The sequence below is a fragment of the Taurulus bubalis genome, assembly GCF_910589615.1.
Source record: "Taurulus bubalis genome assembly, chromosome: 10".
Lineage (NCBI taxonomy): Eukaryota > Metazoa > Chordata > Actinopteri > Perciformes > Cottidae > Taurulus > Taurulus bubalis.
In genome coordinates, this window is record NC_136598.1 from 21,979,534 (window position 1) to 22,001,717 (window position 22,184).

Sequence of the window (22,184 nt, forward strand, 5' to 3'; positions counted from 1 at the left end):
ATCAGTGGGAGGCTTGACCACACAGAATCAAAGCACTATAGAGTCACGGAGGGATGTGTGAAACAACATTAAGACGGTGTGCAATGCACGTAACACACGAGTGTGACCTATATTCCTGGCAGTAGGGTCTGTGAAGTCTATGATTTACTGGATTCCAGCTGCGTTAGTGAATGTTTCCTGTTCACCTGCGGTTACGTAACCCAGTTTGTTTTGGTGTTGATACTTCCTCTAACCTAGTTATCACTATAGATCCTCAGTTTCACCACAAAGACATCATAGTCTACAGAAGCCTTTTCCTTGTTCCTTGTTGAGTATGTTCGGGAAAGGGTTATTGCATGTGATGGGGAAACTCCACCTGCCAGGTGCTTGAACTGTAGGACGGACTTTGGTTTCACTGCAGCCAAACCAGAAACCTTCCGTATTTCATCACTCTCCAGATGCTTACTGCAGCAGAGGACACCTACTTCTGAGGTAGGCACCTGATGTATTGTTTTCATGATTGCATTATAAATGTGTTATGTTGGAGTGGTGGGCCGTCAGGGCTTCTAAGCCTTCTCTGCTGGCCTAAACAGAATCACAAGGTTATAGCTATTTCACTATTTTCTTTTTTTTCACAAATACACTACATGTATTATCATTATTTTTCCCTATTAGCTTATTTTCTCATTGCACAGCTGCCTTCATCTGTTCCTCTGCTTCATGCCTCTGGTATGGCTCGGCTTGGGAGCTGGTTAACAGCATTCTTATCCAATCACACTATATATAATATAGTGTAAATAACTATATGAATTGGCCATTGAATCGTTCATCAGACGCTACTCCTGTTTTAAAGGGGAGAGAGAGAGAGAGAGAGAGAGAGAGAGAGAGAGAGACACACACACACACACACACACACACACACACACACACACACACACACACACACACACACAGACACACACACCCCACCGCCACAGACAGTAACTCCCGGGACACTTTTTTCCCCCAGTCCGCACCTGAAGTCTGGCACTGAAGGCCTAGTTAGAAAACGCATGGCCCGCTACTGATTATACATAAGGTGAACACAATACTGCTTTTATACACTTTTGTACTTTTTGTTTTACGCAGAATCTCCATTTACAGTAATGATCCATACTTTTTGGCAAGAGGTTGAACAAAAAAATCCCAAGTAAAAAAAAAAAAGAAATGTAGCTTTTTAGGTTCCACACACCAGCTAAGTGAGGAAACAAAACTCATCATATGAATAATGATTAGACTTATATAAGTCTAATTATTTATTCCAATTTGCTAAAGCTCTTCATTACTGATTTATAGTTCTTAATTTATATGTTGTATATATGTTGTCTAAATGTTATTTTTTTAAATCTATTTTGCACTTTATTATTATTATTATTATTATTATTATTATTATTATCTGTATTCACTTTATGTTGGAAAGGAGAGAAACGGTTTTTCAAATCTTCTGTTAGTTTGCACATGTGGAAGAAATTGACAAATAAAGCTGACTTTGACTTTGATTACAAGAAATTGGACTGCATATGCATGGTGTCACAACATGTACAGTGTCCTTTTGCATTATTTTTTTCTTTTGACTTTTTTCAGCTATAGCTTCCTTGACGGTGTAACCTGTTGGACAGACATGATGATGAACCGCTGTGGTCTGCTCAATGCCAAGAAGGAACCAGGTACAGAGCTGTTTGAAAACATAAACAATGTATACATAATGTGCAAGAATGATTGTGCCGTGCGTGAATACATTGGCTTGTGTATGTTTGTCCATGTAAAGGATTGTGTTTGAGCCTCATGGCAGGAAGGGGCTTTTACGAACATCTTTTAAAATTGAATATACAAGGTACACATTCATGCAAGAGGTGAATGAGCAAATCTAGCAATTCAGGGACTTTAAGTACATATCATAAACCATTAGCAAATATTGCGACCCACAAAACACAACAAAGTTTTCAAACTGTCTAAGGTCATCCATGTTCCCTTGTGTTTGTGGGTCAGTTCCTCTGAAGAGCGTGGAGGTGGAGCTGGAGGTGAGGGACCATGTGGCTACAGTGGTCTCCACTCTGAACTATGAGAACCAGGAGGACAAACCACTAGAGGCTGTGTTTGTCTTCCCTCTGCCTGGAGATGCTGCTGTGTGTCATTTCAGTGCTAAGATTGGACAGACACAGATCGTAGCTGAGGTGAAGGAGAAGCAGGAGGTGAGCTGGACAGCAAAGACTTACTCACAGAGGAGCTTTAGAACACAGCCAATGTCGCTCACATGTGTCCTCTGTGTTTCAGGCTCGTGAGGAGTACGACGATGCTTTGAGCTCCGGTCAGCAGGCCTTCCTGCTGGAGGAGAGTGAGCAGAGTCCAGATATATTCACTCTGAGTGTGGGCAGCCTGCCTCCAGGAGAGAGCGCCTCCATCAGGCTGGAGTACGTCACTGAGCTGGCTGTGCAGGCTGATGAAGGGCTGAGGTTTTGTCTGCCTGCTGTGCTCAACCCTCGCTACCAACCTCAGGGTAGGAAAAGCAGCCAACACCTTGATCAGGAGCCCTGAAGCTTCAACTTAGAGCTCACCACAGCACACCTGTCCATACAGAGGGCTTCATTGCATCTATCATTGTGACTACAGAAGTCTTGTTCTGCAAAAGCTGCTTATTAGAAACTACAGTAGTTTGAAAGAGGGCTAAAGTGGAGCTAATGTGTTCATATAAATATTAATATTTAGCCATTTGTTTTTAATTTTTCCAGACGAAAGCATTCTGGATGTTTTTCTATGAAAACACTGGTAGTCTGTGTCCTTGCTAGCAGCATGGCTCAAGGGAATGAAATGTTAGTCATTTAATCGTCTGAAATAACTCAACTATTGATGAAGTGTAATTCTGAACAGACAATTGTGTCCCATTCACACTTTTTCTCTGGCGTCACCAGCAAGTTGACGTTTTGGCTTTCAGTGAAATGTCTTTAAAAGTATTGGATGGACTGCCAACCATGGATTGGGACAGATATCCAAAGTCTTTGTTGATCCACTGAAAGGTCACATCTTTCAGGTTCATGACAACTATGACCACTACCTGGAAATTCACATCAGCCTTAGCTGTTCCTTGTGTTAGATACCATTTAGGAAATGTAAGCATGCTAACATACAACACTTAGATGGTTAAAATGGTAAACATTATCCCTGCTAAATGGAATTGTCATTATGAGCATGCTACCGTTAGCATTTAGACACGGAGCATCTAGCTTGTGGACTCTTAGTGTTGTTTAGTTTTACTATTATTTAGGTTGGGTGTGTTCCTCCTTCTACTTCCTCACTGCTGCATTAATGTAATTTGATATGCTGGGATTATAGCATGTCCCCCTGCAATTCTCCCTTTTATTGGACAGTTTGACAGGAAACAGGAAGAGAGAGAAGGTATGATGTGCAACGAAGGATACGATGGTGCTCCATATTTGAACATGTTTACCATGTTAACAGGTAGTGAAGGTGGAAACGTTCAGGTGACCTCTGTTCAGGTGACCTCTGTTCAGGTGACCTCTGTTCCAGCCTCTCTGGTGCCCTACAGTCTGTCTTTCTCTGCCAGAGTGTCCTCTCCTCGTCCCGTCTCTAAAGTGGAGTCCAACTGTCCCCTGGACCCTCTTCAGTACCTCAACACAGAACAAACCCAGACCACGGTAGGTAGAGTTCTTGTGATGATTGTGAGAGGATAAATCACTATATACATATGTATATATACATAATTATATTTATGAATGTTTTGTGAACTGCAGGTCAAGATGGCTGCAGGACACAAGTTTGACAGAGACGTTGAACTGCTGATCTATTACAAAGATGCCCACCAGCCCTCTGCTGTGGTGGAGGCAGGACAGGCCTCTTCCAAGCCTGGTGAGTGACCATTGGTGAAGATATTGCAAATAAAAAATGACATTACTTTCAAACTGATGTAATGAGTTAAATGTAAGTATTTATGTATATGTTTCTGTCGCTCCTCTGTGTTTCAGGCACTCTGATGGGTGATCCAGTGGTGATGCTGAGCCTGTACCCTGAGTTCCCCCAGGCTGTGATGTCTTCAGTCGCTTCATGTGGAGAGTTTGTCTTCTTATTGGATCGATCTGGCAGTATGCAGGGGGCGCGTATAAAGAGTGCCAGGGTATTAATAATATGTTGTTTCTATCATAAATTCATTCACAGTGTCTCTCTCACACAGTGACCTTCACCATCTTCTCTCTCCTCCCTTCAGGATACTCTGCTGCTCCTGTTGAAGAGCTTACCAATGGGCTGCTATTTCAACATCCACAGCTTTGGGTCCAGTTATGAACACATCTTCCCGTAAGTCAGTCCTTCAGGACACTCAGTCCACAGAAATGTGTTTTTAAATCACTGTTTGTTCATGTGTAATTCTGTAATTTCTGATGGCAGTAAGAGTGTAGAGTACAACCAGAAGACCATGGAAGAAGCTCTGAAAAATGTTGAGGGGATGGAAGCTAATCTGGGAGGAACAGAGATCCTGAAGCCACTCAAACATATTTACAGCCTGCCCTGCATTCCCAGTCAACCTCGACAAGTAATACACACACACACACACACACACCTACACACACACACACACACACACACACACACACACACACACACACACACACAAACACACACACACACACACACACACACACACACACACATTGGATTTACCATTAAAACACTTGTGGTACTAAAACAGCAAGCAAACACAGCTCTCAGAGAAACACATGTATATTTTTGGGTGTGATGTTAAACTCTGACTGATGTGTAAACTCTCCTCCCTAGCTATTTGTCTTTACTGACGGAGAGGTGGGGAACACCAAAGAAGTCACAAATCTGGTGAAGCAGAATTCAGGTTCCCACAGGTGAAACCAAAAGCACCCACACAATTACCAGGATATGTCCCATGTTCAAATGTGTGTGTAAAAACCAAACTACTGTATTGCAGGTGTTTTTCTTTTGGGATTGGGGAAGGGGCCAGTTCTGCTCTTATCAATGGGTTGGCCAAGGAAGGAGGAGGTCACGCTCAGTTCATCACAGGGACGGACAGGATGCAACCCAAAGTAAGACTTCACATTCATTATATACATTTTAATAAAACATTACATTCAGACAGATGACACAATTAGAAATGTATTAAAGCTTGTTTAAAAAAAAATTGTTTTTGCTCATCAGGTGATGCAGTCGCTGCGATTTGCTCTGCAACCAGCTGTGGTGGACATCTCAGTCAAGTGGGATTTGCCAAAGGGAGTTTCTGTCACTGCTCTCTCTCCACCGATCACAGCACTTTTCCAGGGTCAAAGGTCACTGATTTATGCCCAGCTCACTGGACAGGTAGGAGCAGCACCATCTCACAGTGACATTACTTTCTGATGCTACAAATGGTTTCTAACACTGATGCTCTCTCAGAGTTCAGAGGCATCAGAGGGCTGTGTGACGGTGAAGTACAGCCTGGCAGGTCATCCCTCTCAGAGCCAGCTTCACTTCAGCCTCAAACCTGCAGAGGACACTGGGTAAAACAGCCCTGTTATGCATTGGGTCGTGTCCTTACAAATGTGGAGTTTAATTTAAAAAACATGACACTATAATACAATAATATGTTGTTGATGCGTGGCATTAATGATCTGCTCAGTGGTTGACACAGAATATTGAGAACGACTTTAAATGTAATCATTTATTCCAAAAATACGCAACACGAGACTAGACATTACATTTTTAGCAATACTTTGCAAAGCATCTGAAGTCGCATTGTTAAAAACCCAATAGTTTTCTAACATGTCTCAAGATGGTTTCCAATATATTCAAATGAAATCAAGAATTCTGCATAAAAATGTACAAAACAAACATGCATCAAAATGCAAGTACAAATATGCAAACCGTGGAGTACAGTAATGAAAGAAACCCTAAGAATCACTGCAGCAGCACAATATCGTAAAAGTGCTTTGTTGTTTCTCTCCAATACATGAACCTTAAAATACATAATTAGTATATTCTTCATCATATGGTACATCTTTGTCTTGATGTGTTAACATCTCTCTCCTCTGCAGATTAACAGTCCACAGGTTGGCTGCTCAGACTCTGATTCGCTCCCTGGAGATGGAGGAGAGAGAACGTAGAGGAGGGGAAGATGGAGGAATGAAGAAGAAGAAGGTGGTGGAGCTCAGCGTCCAATCAGGAGTGAGCAGTGCCTTCACTGCCTTCATCGCTGTCAACAAAGGCAACAGTGAAGTTATTGAAGGACCTCTGGTGCGCAGAAATGTTCCAACAGCCAGTGAGTGTTTCCAAGAAAAACACAAACGAAAGTTACCCTCTACTTACTAGATACTAGCTGACCGAGAGCGAACATTTGTTTAGTGCTCATCTGATTGTATGTCAAGTTAAACTTTCTAGATATTGTGAACTATTCTAACTGCTTGTTGCTAGTCATTGTAATAAGCTGAGAAACCAGTCATTTTTTTATTGTTTTAGTTATTGTCTTGGCTCATACTTGACCTCACACTTTTTCTATATCTCGAAGTGATGATGGGCTGTAGTATGCTGCAGTTTCAGTTTCCAGTCCAGGACATTGTCGCCTGGTCATTGCACTAATCTAATAAACCAGTGGTTTACACTATTATATCATTCATCATCTACAATTCACTGTATTACATTGTTTTGGAGATGAGAGCGAGCTTTTGTTTAGTGCTCACAGTGTGTTTGTGTGTGCTCATCTGTTTCTATGTAAAAAGTTAAACTTTTTAGATATTTTGAACGATTTTAACTGCTGGTTGTTATTCATTGTAATAAGGTCAGAAACCAGTAGTTTTGTTAATATTTTTGGTTTAGTAATTGTCGTGGCTCATATCTTTTTATCTCAAAGGGATGATGCGCAGTCCTATGCCCATGTTCTGTGGTGCTCTTGTGGATAGTAAGTAAAAATCTCTAAAAGCTGAATAGAAGTGGAACACACATTTGTGTATTTCTACAGAAAGACTAAATGGCTGTAAACAAAAGAAAAGAAAACACATTTCTTTGGCAGAATTGCTCTGCTTGCTTATTTGTTACTAGCTGACTGAGAGCGAACATTTGTTGTAGTGTGCTGTCGTATGCCGCAGCCTTCCCCGATGTCCTGTGATGCTCCCATGAGGAAAAGTAAGTAAAAATCTCTGAAAGCTGAATTGAAGTGTAACACACATTTGTGTATTTCTATGTATTTACTATGATGTAAACAAAACAAAAGAAAAGAAAACACATTTCTTTGGCAGAATTGCTCTGCTTGCTTATTTGTTACTAGCTGACCGAGAGCGAACATTTGTTTAGTGCTCATCTGATTGTATGTAAAGTTAAACTTTCTAGATATTGTGAACTATTCTAACTGCTTGTTGTTAGTCATTGTAATAAGCTGAGAAACCAGTCGTTTTGTTTATTGTTTTAGTTATTGTCTTGGCTCATATCTTGACCTCACACTTTTTCTTTATCTCGAAGTGAGGATGGGCTGTAGTATGCCGCAGTATTCCCCGATGTCCTGTGGTGCTCCTTTGGGGAAAAGTAAGTAGTGGAACACACATTTGTGTATTTCTACAGAAAGACTAAATGGATGTAAACAAAACAAAAGAAAACTAATTTCTCTGACAGAATTGCTCTTCTTGTTCATTTGTTGATTTAATGTGATCAACTGAACGTAAAGTACAAGTTGTTTTGGCTCCAGTTTGCTTTGGTAGTCATTGACATAAGAAACATGTGATTGCATCGTGCAGCAAGTTAGGAAGGTTCAACTGTCGTGTGTTTTCATGGAGGCCTGAATAGTTTTAAATGGAAGTCATTTGAAGTTTATATGTGGGAGGGCTAATTTCAATGATTAGTTGTTGTCATTGCATCAGTAACGCCAAAGTGAACTTTAAGTTTCTGTGTTAAAATATAAGTTGCTAATTTTGTTCATGATTTCAAATGTATTTTTTCTATTTTTAAAGATACAATTAAACCAAATACCATTTTTGCATAGGGGTCACAGCATCAACAACACCTTCCCTACTTCCTACCCCCTCACTTCCTACCCCCTTACTTCCTACGCCCTTACTTCCTGCACTGTCGTTTGAACCAAATCCATCTCAGAACTCTGCCTTGACTTTGACCTCAACGACACACCTGTCGAGCTTTGTGACTGCATCTGAAATGTAAACACTCACACAGGCTCACAAAGTGAAAACAATACCAGTGTTGCTGACGCAGCTTTTAGTGATTTAAAATGTTTCTTTTCTTTGGACTCTGCCCAGGTTTCTGGTGCAGTGGTTAATACATGGAGAACATCTGCATCTTACAGTTTAAGTTCCTTCCTTGTGTTTACTGTTGTTGCCTTTGTGTAATGTTCTCCATCTCTTTTTCTCTTTAAGGGATGCACATGAGCCACAACCTACGTTTCGATCATGGTAAGTAAGGTTGTTGCAGATACACCTGATGACAACTGTTGGGTTATTACCATGTCATTTGGTACACACATTCATGTCTCCCTCATGATAAATTATTCAACTTTATTTCTTCAGACACATGAGTCCATACAAAAACAAATGCAAAAAAAAAACATACTGTAGATCACTTGTCCATCTTGGGAGCTTGAGCAAGAGTCTGAAGCATCATTAAATGCCACCTGAATCATTTTCATTTCACTCTTTAATAAATCACAGGGCTGTCCGTACCTCCACCCAGAGACCCTTTGCTGCAGCTGGTCTCCCTCCAGAAGGCGTCTGGCTGCTGGGTGCTGGATCCAGATCTGGCTGCTGCACTGGGAAAGACCAGCGAGGAGGTGGAAAAGCCCAAACCTGCATCGGTGGGTTACTGTCAAATATAATAACTTAGATTAATAATGGGGTTTATTTTTCATGGCAAAGTATTTCAGTTTTGTTAATTATTATTATGTTGTACGGAAGTCCATTTTTTTCCTTTATGCTACATCTTCTTTGCTCTCCATGATTTTGTTTTCTCTGTTGGGTCTATTCCATTTTGTATTCTTTGATTTGGTGAATTAGGTGAACCAGGAAGTGTGGGCCACCATTCTGGCTCTGATCTGGCTTCATGGTTTCAAGATGGATGCTCAGGAAGAGTGGAAGCTTCTGGCTATGAAGGCTGTGTCATGGCTCCAAGCTCAGAAAGGTAAAAACCATAATGTACATGTTTAATCTATTGTTTTTAACAGTGGTTGTTGGTGCTGGTTAAAATCCTCTGTTTGCCTGCATTCTGTCTGCTGATGACTTGTTTTGTGTTTTTTCCAGCCTCCTGTGTGACGGAGTGTGTGGAAGCAGGAAACACTCTGTTGGGTTGCACCGTGCAGAAAGACGCTTTGGGGCTCTGAGGGTTTCATTGAAGTGCACTTCTCCTTCAGGATTGGTCACTTCTGGTAAACAGAAGCAGATTCACTCCATCCTACAATATTTACTTCAAATCAAATTGTGCATTTTGTGTCAACTTGTGTCTAAAACGATTAAAAAATAAACTCAAGAGTTTTGAACCAAATGAGCATTAATGGCTTAGTTTTTACTGCACAGTGAGTGGAGTAGCTGTGAAGTCTCAAAGTATGTGACACCACATGAACTTTAGCCAACTCTGAATTTGCTTGAGATGTCAGCAGACATTTCTGGCCACATTATAACAAGTTTAAGAACTGCCTTTGTAATGTTTCAGGATGGTTCATCCTAAATTCCTGCTGAGTCTGAGGGATGTTTTTGCTTCAAAATGAACCTTACACTTCACTTCAATTCAGTTTATTTTGTATAGCAGACATTTTCCTCAGAGGGCTTTACAATCTGTGCATATACGACATCCTCTGTCCCGGGACCTCACATTGGATCAGGACAAACTCCCCGAAAAAAAATCATATAATATAATGAGTATTAGTACACTTTGGGTTGATACTTTACCCAAAGTACACACGTTTGATATTGCACAAGAAGTTCCTTTAGTGAAGAGTGCATTATTATTGTTTAGGACTCAAAGTTTGGGGTTTGAGACTCATCCTTCTTAAAACGATGATAGTGAGGTGGCTCCTCCGGTAAGAACTGCTGGCAGCAGAAACTGAACTGCATTTTTGTGTTAGCCTGGCCGTATTAGGACATGTTATGAAAGGCAACTGTGTGCTGTCTGCTCCATTTCTACAGAGGAAATAGATTTTTGTGATCTGTGATTTCAAATAAATTCTGCAAACTCATCACCACATACATGTGTAAGGAGTAACAGCAGTTTAGAGGATTTTTCGGAATAAAACTGGAGTCAGACATTTGCTATTCCCGCATGCAGTTTACGTCATGTTGCATATTTAAGCTCCGCCCACCCGGTACTCTCCTGTTGGAAATCGAGCGTACCCGTTAGGCGTGATTTTCACTTTCACGTGTGTATCTTTCTGCTTTATACATCTGCAAGTTGTCTTCACATATTCACCAGAGGTAACTTCAGTAAGTCTGTCCCGGAGACGTCCTCAGAGGTAGGCTTTCTTCTGCTGTGTGTTTACTTAAAGTCTGCTTATCGAGACTACAGACTCACAACACTGCGCAACGCGTGTTCATGAAGGCTGGATACTGTTGATGTTACGTTGTTTATGCATTTATGGAATATCGTGACACCACAACACAATGACAAAGTAACCTTAAATAAACATCTGATTGTTCATATTATATTCGGTCATTTTTTTGTTATGGTGAGATATCATCTATTTTTAGTCTCATCATCATTAAGCAGCTGTGCAGATCCATTTAAAAACCAATCAGCACAACTTAATTAGCTGGAAAAGAACAGAGAGACCAGGAAGGGTGGAGCAGGGAGCTACAGCAGTAATACAACACATGTATTATTATTATTATTATAACCGTTTTTTACTTTTATGTTTTTTACTTGTATGTTTTACTCAGGTTCAGTCCTGTGGTCATATTATGGTTATAACCATAATTTCAATACGTTTTGGTGTCATTTATAGAAACAAATATATATATACAGCATTCATGGTAAATAATATATTTAACCCTAATAACCCTAACCCTACCCCCTAATCCTATTTATTGTTTGAGTTGTGTTTAGAGGTTGTACATCGGGATTATATATTATTGTAGCCCTGATTTTTATGTTTAATTTGATACCTAACATGTTTGTTTTTTGGGGGGAGGGATTTATACCATGATTTTTTCTTGATTTCCTGATATAAAAGGGTCCCCCGATTGGGAGACCCTAGGGCTTAACAGGTTAATATTTATTTTGATTGCTGTGGGTCCATTGCTGTGGGTCATTACCATCCATTGCCGCAGCAGGAAGTCCTCAAATGTCCTTTTTGATTGTTGTACAGGTATGATGATGAACTGCTGTGGTCTGCTAACCTCCCAGAATGAACCAGGTACAACGTTGTTCAAAAACAAAACTCCATAACCTTTTTTCTACTTGTGTATACTCAAATGCAAAGGCATTGTTACATGGATGTGTCCACTTGTTGTGTTCATCGTGTTCCCTTGTGTTTCTCGGTCAGTTACTCCGGAGAGCGTGGAGGTGAAGCTGGATGTGAGGGACCATGTGTACATTGTCTTGTTTATCTGAAACACAATTTAGATGTTCACATTATAGTTTGAGACAATGTGAATCTCCATGTCTGTTACCTAGGTAACTACACAGATGAAACTCTGCGGTCTGCTTACTGCCCAGAAGGAACCAGGTAACTTCAGAGTTGTTAGCATAAGCTCACTTTTTGTTCTCCATTCAAGACACCCAGTGCTTGATTGTGCTCCGTTTAATTGTTTGTATCTTTGTATTGTATATTTACGTGTGTGCAGATAGTTTTATATGCATGCCTGTGATTAGGCCACAGGGAGGCAGCAAAGGAGCATTAATATCATACAACTGCATTGTTTATGGAAGGAAGGAGTTCTGTATCTGTATCATTTACCGTTCATAGATGAGGAAGATTTCCTTGTGTTTGTGGGTCAGTTCCTCTGAAGAGCGTGGAGGTGGAGCTGGAGGTGAGGGACCATGTGGCTACAGTGGTCTCCACTCTGAACTATGAGAACAAGGAGGACAAACCACTAGAGGCTGTGTTTGTCTTCCCTCTGCCTGGAGATGCTGCTGTGTGTCATTTCAGTGCTAAGATTGGACAGACACAGATCGTAGCTGAGGTGAAGGAGAAGCAGGAGGTGAGCTGGACAGCAAAGACTTACTCACAGAGGAGCTTTAGAACACAGCCAATGTCGCTCACATGTGTCCTCTGTGTTTCAGGCTCGTGAGGAGTACGACGATGCTTTGAGCTCCGGTCAGCAGGCCTTCCTGCTGGAGGAGAGTGAGCAGAGTCCAGATATATTCACTCTGAGTGTGGGCAGCCTGCCTCCAGGAGAGAGCGCCTCCATCAGGCTGGAGTACGTCACTGAGCTGGCTGTGCAGGCTGATGAAGGGCTGAGGTTTTGTCTGCCTGCTGTGCTCAACCCTCGCTACCAACCTCAGGGTAGGAAAAGCAGCCAACACCTTGATCAGGAGCCCTGAAGCTTCAACTTAGAGCTCACCACAGCACACCTGTCCATACAGAGGGCTTCATTGCATCTATCATTGTGACTACAGAAGTCTTATTCTGCAAAAGCTGCTTTTTAAAAAAAGTCAGTAGTTTGAAAGAGGGCTGAAGTGGAACTAGTGTGTTCATATAAATATAAATATTTAGCCATTTGTTTTTAATTTTTCCAGACAAAAATATTCTGGATGTTTTTCTATGAAAACACTGGTAGTCTGTGTCCTTGCTAGCAGCATGGTTCAAGGGAATGAAATGTTAGTCATTTAATCGTCTGAAATATCTCAACTATTGATGAAGTGTAATTCTGAACAGACAATTGTGTCCCATTCACACTTTTTCTCTGGCGTCACCAGCAAGTTGACATTTTTGGCTTTCAGTGAAATGTCTTTAAAAGCATTGGATGGACTGCCAACCATGGATTGGGACAGATATCCAACCTCAAAGTCTTTGTTGATCCACTGAAAGGTCACATCTTTCAGGTTTATGACAACTATGACCACTACCTGGAAATTCACATCAGCCTTAGCTGTTCCTTGTGTTAGATACCATTTAGGAAACATAAGCATGCTAACATACAACACTTAGATGGTTAAAATGGGAAACATTATACCTGCTAAATGGAATTATCATTATAAGCATGCTACCGTTAGCATTTAGACACAGAGGAGATAGCATGTGGATTCTGTGTATTATTTAGGTTGTTCCTCCTTCTACTGCCTCAGTGCTGCATGAATATAATTTAATATGCTGTGATTATAGCATTTCCCTTTTTAAAGTGTTTCCCCCCCCTGTAATTCTCCCTTTTATTGGACAGTTTGACAGGAAACAGGAAGAGCGAGAAGGTATGATGTGCAACAAAGATACGATGGTGCTCCATATTTGAACATGTTTACCATGTTAACAGGGAGTGAAGGTGGAAACGTCCAGGTGACCTCTGTTCAGGTGACCTCTGTTCCAGCCTCTCTGGTGCCCTACAGTCTGTCTTTCTCTGCCAGAGTGTCCTCTCCTCGTCCCGTCTCTAAAGTGGAATCCAACTGTCCCCTGGACCCTCTTCAGTACCTCAACACAGAACAAACCCAGACCACGGTAGGTAGAGTTCTAGTGATGATTGTGAGAGGATATATCACTATATACATATGTATATATACATAATTATATTTATGAATGTTTTGTGAACTGCAGGTCAAGATGGCTGCAGGACACAAGTTTGACAGAGATGTTGAACTGCTGATCTATTACAAAGATGCCCACCAGCCCTCTGCTGTGGTGGAGGCAGGACAGGCCTCTTCCAAGCCTGGTGAGTGACCGTTGGTGAAGATATTGCAAATAAAAAAGGCCATTACTTTCAAACTGATGTAATGAGTTAAATGTAAGTATTTATGTATATGTTTCTGTCGCTCCTCTGTGTTTCAGGCACTCTGATGGGTGATCCAGTGGTGATGCTGAGCCTGTACCCTGAGTTCCCCCAGGCTGTGATGTCTTCAGACACTTCATGTGGAGAGTTTGTCTTCTTATTGGATCGATCTGGCAGTATGGCGGGGACGCTCATGAAGCGTGCCAGGGTATTAATAATATGTTGTTTCTATCATAAATTCATTCACAGTGTCTCTCTCACACAGTGACCTTCACCATCTTCTCTCTCCTCCCTTCAGGATACTCTGCTGCTCCTGTTGAAGAGCTTACCAATGGGCTGCTATTTCAACATCCACAGCTTTGGGTCCAGTTATGAACACATCTTCCCGTAAGAACCTCCCTCAGAACACTCAGTCCACAAATTACTTATCGCCTTCATTGCTCCATGAGTTCATGTATGTGTTTCTGATGGCAGTAAGAGTGTAGAGTACAACCAGAAGACCATGAAAGAAGCTCTGAAAAATGTGAAGGAGATGAAAGCTGATCTGGGAGGAACAGAGATCCTGGAGCCACTCAAACATATTTACAGCCTGCCCTGCATTCCCAGTCAACCTCGACAAGTAATACACACACATACACAAATCAGTGTTAAACAGGTTGTACGAATATCTCTTGTAGGTAATAGTTTCATATCATTCAGTCAGAACTTCCTGCTGTTCTATTTTTAACAGGTTCATTCTTACCACATCTTGTTCTTTTGACTGTACCATTAAAACCACTAAAACAGCAAGCAAACACAGCTCTCAGAGAAAGATGTGGATGACTCGACACACGTATAGGATGTTAAACTCTGACTGATGTGTAAACTCTCCTCCCTAGCTATTTGTCTTTACTGACGGAGCGGTGGATAACACCAAAGAAGTCATAAATCTGGTGAAGCAGAATTCAGGTTCCTACAGGTGAAACCAAAAGCACCCACACAATTACCAGGATATGTCCCATGTTCAAATGTGTGTGTAAAAACCAAACTACTGTATTGCAGGTGTTTTTCTTTTGGGATTGGGGAAGGGGCCAGTTCTGCTCTTATCAATGGGTTGGCCAAGGAAGGAGGAGGTCACGCTCAGTTCATCACAGGGACGGACAGGATGCAACCCAAAGTAAGACTTCACATTCATTATATACATTTTAATAAAACATTACATTCAGACAGATGACACAATTAGAAATGTATTAAAGCTTGTTTAAAAAAAAAATGTTTTGCTCATCAGGTGATGCAGTCGCTGCGATTTGCTCTGCAACCAGCTGTGGTGGACATCTCAGTCAAGTGGGATTTGCCAAAGGGAGTTTCTGTCACTGCTCTCTCTCCACCGATCACAGCACTTTTCCAGGGTCAAAGGTCACTGATTTATGCCCAGCTCACTGGACAGGTAGGATCAGCACCATCTCACAGTGACATTACTTTCTGATGCTACAAATGGTTTCTAACACTGATGCTCTCTCAGAGTTCAGAGGCATCAGAGGGCTGTGTGACGGTGAAGTACAGCCTGGCAGGTCATCCCTCTCAGAGCCAGCTTCACTTCAGTCTCAAGCCTGCAGAGGACACTGGGTAAAACAGCCCTGTTATGCATTGATTCCTGTCCTTACTAATGTGGAGTTTAAATTAATTATGTGGATAAAAAACAGGACACTATTTAATAAAATAATGTTTCGCTGATGCATGGCATTAATGATCTGCTCAGTGGCTGAAACAGAATGTTGAGAACGGCTTTAAATGTAATCATTCAGTCAAAAAATATGCAACACAAGACTAGACATTTAATTATTTTTTGCAATACTTTGCAAAGCATCTGAAGTCACATAAGACATCAGGAAGTTATTAAAAACACAATAGGTTTCCAAGATTTCTCAAGATGGTTTCTGTTATATTCAAATTAAATCAAGAATTCTGCAAATGTATGAAACACAGACATCAACATGCAAATACAAACATTCAAACCGTGGAGTACATTGATGAAAGAAACCCTGAGAATCACTGCAGCAGAACAATATCGTAAAAGTGTTTTGTTATTTCTCTACAATACATGAACCCTAACATACATAATTACTATATTTATCATAATAAGGTTCATCATCTCTCTGAGTTGATGTGTTAGCATCTCTCTCCTCTGCAGATTAACAGTCCACAGGTTGGCTGCTCAGACTCTGATTCGTTCCCTGGAGATGGAGGAGAGAGAACCTAGAGGAGGGGAAGATGAAGATGAAGGAGTGAAGAAGAAGGTGGTGGAGCTCAGCGTCCAATCAGGAGTGAGCAGTGCCTTCACTGCCTTCATCGCTGTCAATAAAGGCAACAATGAAGTTATTCAAGGACCTCTGGTGCGCAGAAATGTTCCAACAGCCAGTGAGTGTTTTCAAGAAAAATACAAATGAAAGTTACGAAGGTAACTACGGTTCTATGAATCCTGGATGACCGCCAGAGTCAGTGTTTCACACTGGATATATTCCGTCTCGCGCATGCGCAGGTCGAGTATTTATAACAACATAGATCCTCCACGGGAACACCTCTCAGGGTTGCCTTCTTCTTAGGTCCGTCATAAGACAAAAAAAACTGCCGTATGCATGTGGTGGCTTTGACATAGGTTCCAACGGCCCGTACCGGGCACAGAAGCTCTGGTGTCTCTCCAGCATGCGTGCAACTCCCTCAGCTGGTGAAGCGATGGTGAAGCGAGGACACTCTTTTGCTCTGCTAATTTTGGGATATGCTGCTCTGTAGGAAACAATGTTAATCGATCTCACCCGTTGCTGCTTCACGGTGTGAAGGTGCAAACCTGGTGATGACCGAAGGTAGGAACGTCGAAAGCGCACCGTTTCCTCCAAAGAGGTTATTGCTGTCGCAGCCTTTGGAGGGCGGGAGACCTGCGACTCCGACCGGTGGTCACAAGGCTACAAGCGACAAGCTCTTTTCTACAATTCAGCTTTAGCTGATGCTAACATAACAGTTAGCCTGCGCATCGAGAAGATGAAAAAGGACTGATCTCAGGATGGCGCCGGATGAAATAGAACTACAGTTACTTACTATATATATATATATATATATATATATATATATATATATATCAGTGGTGGGCGGTCAGGGCCTGCTAAGCCTTCTCTGCTGGTCTAAATAGAATCACAAAGTTTACATTTTAATATTTTTTTTAATATAAAAATATATATATATAATTAGTAGTTATAGCTATTTTATAGTTTAATTGTTTTTCATAAATGCACTACATGTATTATAATTATTTTTCCCTATTAGCTTATTTTCTCATTGCACACCTCCTGTGTTCTTCTGTTGCCTTGCCTTCAGCCTGCTGCATGGCGCTGCGAGGTCGCTGTTTAACAGCACTCATCCAATCACATTTCACTTCTGTTTCTCTATGGAATTAGTGGACCACCAGCGGACCCGTGAGCTCTCCACGAGCCCAGAATGACGCTCTGTAAAGGCGCAATGCTGAACGGGAGCGTCGTCGGTCCCCACCTCCCTCCATGCTCGTGCCGTGTGGCAGAGTGGGTGTCTGCTGTCCACACATGGTGGACTGTATGAACACGCCGTGTATTGAGTGGGTTGGTCCTCCGTGACAGTAATTCACGGGACACTGGGGGTGCGCCGCTATCAGACGCACTAAACAGACAGCAGTCGTAGATGCCAAATCCACGGCCCGCCACTGATATATATATATAATATATTTATATGTATACATATATATTGTGATGTCTTGAGAGGTCAGGATCGTGGGTGAGGCGTGGGTGTACAGATCGAGACGACAAGCAGTGGGTCTGTTATTTAGGTCTGTATTTAGATGCTTCTTAGCAAAAAGGTAAAACTTAAATCCAACCACAGGTCGTTACACAAAACAAAACATAAATACTCCAGTTTACTTCTGGTTCCTTGGTTCTTTAATGTATCTCCAACTCTCCTTCTCCTCTACTCCTGTCCTTGGTTCTCCCTCACCCCAGCACTCTCCAAGGTAATCAGCCTCATCCCTTTCAGCTGGGCAGCAGCCTTGGGCCTGGCTGCACTGCTGACTGGAAATTGTAGTTTATTCACTTGATGTCATGCTGGATTGTAGTCCCTGCTGCAACCACTGGGAGGGGATGTACCTCCCATTAATGACCCTTCCTCTTATGACATCACAATGAATATATATATATATATATATATATATATATATATATATATATATATATATATATATATATATATATTACTATATATAGTTACATACTAGATCCTAGCTGACCGTTAGAGAAGCATGGTGATGTACTGCTTTAACATTAAATCACTGATCATCTACAAATCACTGTATTAATTTGTTTAATAGATGAGAGCAAGCATTTGTTTAGTGCTCATCTGTTCGCATGTAAAAAGGAAACCTTTTAGATATTTTGAACTATTCTAACTGCTTGTTGTTAGTTATTGTAATACGCTGAGAACCGGTCATTTTGTTGATATTGTTTTATGTATTGTCTTGGCTCATATCTTGACCTCACACTTTTTTTATTTATCTCGAAGTGATGATGGGCTGTAGTATGTCCTGTGGTGCACCTCTGATGGATAGTAAGTACAAATCTCTAAAATCTGAATAGATGTGGAACACACATTTGTATATTTCTGCAGATGGTTTAGCAGTTGATATTCATCTTTTAATCATTATCAGGTAGCATCCTGACTTATTTATTTTGTATCTTTTTAACCTCAAAGCTCAATATAGTCTCTTTGACTTTGCTGTTTCCAGTCATTCTACTTCTTCATGTAAGTATACAAGCTAGCTATGATTTCAACACACAACTGTGTATTCCTATAGATACAGTCTATGGATAGACACAGAGCACTTCATAACATAACAGGCTTTGTGCTCTCTCAACAGCTTCTGAGGAGAGATTTATGGGACACATCGTCCCAAAGTCAAACTCTCATAAGAAGAATAAGTTCCTTGCCTGGAAGCACCACATTAGATTTGTGACAATTAATGATTTAATTCCCCAGCAGAACAGCAGATGGACGAGTGTTTATTGTGACAGAGTTTGAATATTGTGTAAAACTCAGTCATCAGGGGAATTAGCAGGACGTTGAAAACGATAAATATAAAAGATTAAAACAACGTATGAATTGGATATTCTTTTAAATCCATATAGCCAAGATTTTGTAGAAAAAAAGGAAATTTACTAGTTCGGTATAGATGTCCAACAAAGAATGTTGGAATGAACATTCATTTAAACAATAAGTGAGACCACACCTTTCGATGATTAGTTGTTGTCTTTGTGACTGCATCTGAAATGTAAACACTCACACAGGCTCACAAAGTGAAAACAATACCAGTGTTGCTAACGCAGCTTTTAGTGATTTAAAATGTTTCTTTTCTTTGAACTCTGCCCAGGTTTCTGGTGCAGTGGTTAATACATGGAGAACATCTGCATCTTACAGTTTAAGTTCCTTCCTTGTGTTTACTGTTGTTGCCTTTGTGTAATGTTCTACGTCTCTTTTTCTCTTTAAGGGATGCACATGAGCCACAACCTACGTTTCGATCATGGTAAGTAAGGTTGTTGCAGATACACCTGATGACAACTGTTGGGTTATTACCATGTCATTTGGTACGCACATTCATGTCTCCCTCATGATGAATTATTCAACTTTATTTCTTCAGACGCATGAGTCCATACAACAACAAATGCAAAAGAAAACATAGATATTTGTTCCAATGTTTCCAAAACCAAGAAGAATACCTTGCATCACTTTGTGTCGGCTCAGTTAAGGCCTTTATGATTTAATGGGTTGATGCAGTCAATCGTTATTTCAACATGGCATGAAAGGTGGGAACATTACTAATCACAAACGTATGACTTGCACTTGTCCATCTTGGGAGCTTGAGCAAGAGTCTAAAAGCATCATTAAACGCCATCTGGATCATTTTCATTTCACTCTTTAATAAATCACAGGGATTAGGTTCATTACTTCATTTCCTACTGTGATTTTTCTCCTCAGCTTTCTCCGAACCTGCACCCAGTGACCCTTTGCTGCAGCTGGTCTCCCTCCAGAAGGCGTCTGGCTGCTGGGTGCTGGATAAAGATCTGGCTGCTGCACTGGGAAAGACCAGCAAGGAGGTGAAAAAGCCCAAACCGGCATCGGTGGGTTACTGTCAAATATAATAACTTAGATTAATAATGTGATTTCTTTTTCAAGTATTTAAATTTCTGTTTTTTAATTATTATTATTTTTTAGTTGTTATTATAATTATGTTGTACGGAAGTCCATTTTTTTCCTCTATGCTATATCTTCTTTGCTCTCTACGACTTTGTTTTCTCTGTTGGGTCTATTCCATTTTGTATTCTTTGATTTGGTGAATTAGGTGAACCAGGAAGTGTGGGCCACCATTCTGGCTCTGATCTGGCTTCATGGTTTCAAGATGGATGCTCAGGAAGAGTGGGAGCTTCTGGCTATGAAGGCTGTGTCATGGCTCCAAGCTCAGAAAGGTAAAAACCATAATGTACATGTTTAATCTATTGTTTTTAACAGTGGTTGTTGGTGCTGGTTAAAATCCTCTGTTTGCCTGCATTCTGTCTGCTGATGACTTGTTTTGTGTTTTTTTCAGCCTCCTGTGTGACGGAGTGTGTGGAAGCAGGAAACACTCTGTTGGGTTGCACCGTGCAGAAAGACGCTTTGGGGCTCTGAGGGTTTCATTGAAGTGCACTTCTCCTTCAGGATTGGTCACTTCTGGTAAACAGAAGCAGATGCACTCCATCCTATTACTATTACAATATTTACTTCAAATCAAATTGTGAACTTTGTGTCAACTTGTGTCTAAAACAACTGAAAAATAAACTCAAGAGTTTTGAACCAAATGAGCATTAAGAGCTTAGTTTTTACTGCACAGTGACTGGAGTAGCTGTGAAGTCTCAAAGTATGCAACACCACATGAACTTTAGCCAACTCTGAATTGCAACTTGCTTGAGATGTCAGCAGACATTTCTGGCCACATTATAACAAGTTTAAGAACTGCCTTTGTAATGTTTCAGGATGGTTAATCCTAAATTCCTGCTGAGTCTGAGGGATGTTTTTGCTTCAAAAAGAACCTTACATTTCAATTCAGTTCAGCTTATTTTGTGTCGCCCAAATCACAAATACAAAATTTGCCTCAGAGGACATTGGATCAAGAAAAACTCCCCCCAAAAAATATAAAAAAAACAAAAAACATAAGAAACCTTCAGGAGAGCAACAGAGGAGGATCCCTCTCCCTGGATGGACAAAATCAATAGATGTCATGTGACCAGAATGACCAATGTGACAGAGTTACAGCACATTCAATGAATATGTCAGAAATGATTCATGTAATGAGTATTAGTACACTTGGGGTTGTATTATACTGTGAATGGATAGCAGGTGTGTGACTGTGAGTGTGTTGGTGTGAGAAGTTGATACTTTACCTGAAACCCAAAGATTCAAAAGTAGGTAACACTTAATTTACTTTGAACCAATCTGACAGCATCCAATCAAGTTGCAGAGGAGAACCACAAAGGTTATGTTACAGAGCGCATGGGGAAAGAAAATAGAGAGATCATAGACAGGGCAGAAACACAAAATACAATGTCAGCACTAATTTTTTGCACGAGAAGTTCAGTCGCTCTTGTTTTAATAAATAAAAACACATTTTTAAAGATTCATGATTTTTGTAAATTAGTATTACTATGTATTTAATGGGGCATTGCATTTAGTGAAGAGTGCATTATTATTGTTTAGGACTCAAAGTTTGAGGTTTGAGACTCATCCTTCTTGTGACTTAAAACGATGACAGTGAGGTCGCTGCTCCGGTAAGAACTGCTGGCAGCAGAAACTGAACTGTCTTGCAACTGGAGTCATACATTTGTTATTCCCGCATGCAGCTTTTTGAACTTCATGTTGAATATTTAAGCTCCGCCCACCCGGTACTCTCTTGTTGCAAAATCGAGCGTACCCGGTAGGAGTGACTTTCACTTTCATGTGTGTCAGTTTATATCTTTCTGCTTTATACATCTGCAAGTTGTCTTCACATATTCACCAGAGGTAACTTCAGTAAGTCTGTCCCGGAGACGTCCTCAGAGGTAGGCTTTCTTCTGCTGTGTGTTTACTTAAAGTCTGCTTATCGAGACTACAGACTCACAACACTGCGCAACGCGTGTTCATGAATGCTGGATACTGTTGATGTTACATTGTTTATGCATTTATGGAATATCGTGACACCACAACACAATGACAAAGTAACCTTAAATAAACATCCTATTGTTATTATTGTAA

At 40.8% G+C, this 22,184-nt stretch overlaps 2 protein-coding genes across 2 annotated transcripts; both read left to right on the forward strand.

The window, feature by feature from the left end:
* Positions 1–1,639: 1,639 nt before the first annotated feature.
* Positions 1,640–9,343, forward strand: LOC306742040 (von Willebrand factor A domain-containing protein 5A-like; the record flags this gene model as incomplete). Its single annotated transcript, XM_079224381.1, has 20 exons — positions 1,640–1,685; positions 2,008–2,210; positions 2,293–2,515; positions 3,475–3,671; positions 3,768–3,882; positions 3,999–4,147; positions 4,238–4,326; positions 4,417–4,561; positions 4,804–4,883; positions 4,967–5,081; positions 5,194–5,352; positions 5,428–5,531; positions 6,066–6,289; positions 6,878–6,925; positions 7,093–7,149; positions 7,483–7,545; positions 8,388–8,423; positions 8,679–8,821; positions 9,021–9,144; positions 9,264–9,343. 20 exons carry the CDS (start codon positions 1,640–1,642, stop codon positions 9,341–9,343), a joined length of 2,400 nt encoding a protein of 799 aa, XP_079080507.1.
* A 2,297-nt stretch (positions 9,344–11,640) lies between these two features.
* On the forward strand, positions 11,641–20,745 carry LOC306742042 (von Willebrand factor A domain-containing protein 5A-like; the record flags this gene model as incomplete). The annotated part of the gene is made up of 19 exons (XM_079224383.1): positions 11,641–11,680; positions 11,953–12,155; positions 12,238–12,460; positions 13,425–13,606; positions 13,703–13,817; positions 13,934–14,082; positions 14,173–14,261; positions 14,349–14,493; positions 14,753–14,832; positions 14,916–15,030; positions 15,142–15,300; positions 15,376–15,479; positions 16,045–16,271; positions 18,429–18,473; positions 18,618–18,668; positions 19,411–19,446; positions 19,899–20,041; positions 20,263–20,386; positions 20,506–20,745. The coding sequence occupies 19 exons, from the start codon at positions 11,641–11,643 to the stop codon at positions 20,583–20,585; spliced, it is 2,310 nt and encodes a 769-aa protein (XP_079080509.1). The 3' UTR covers positions 20,586–20,745.
* Between the last annotated feature and the right edge of the window lie 1,439 nt (positions 20,746–22,184).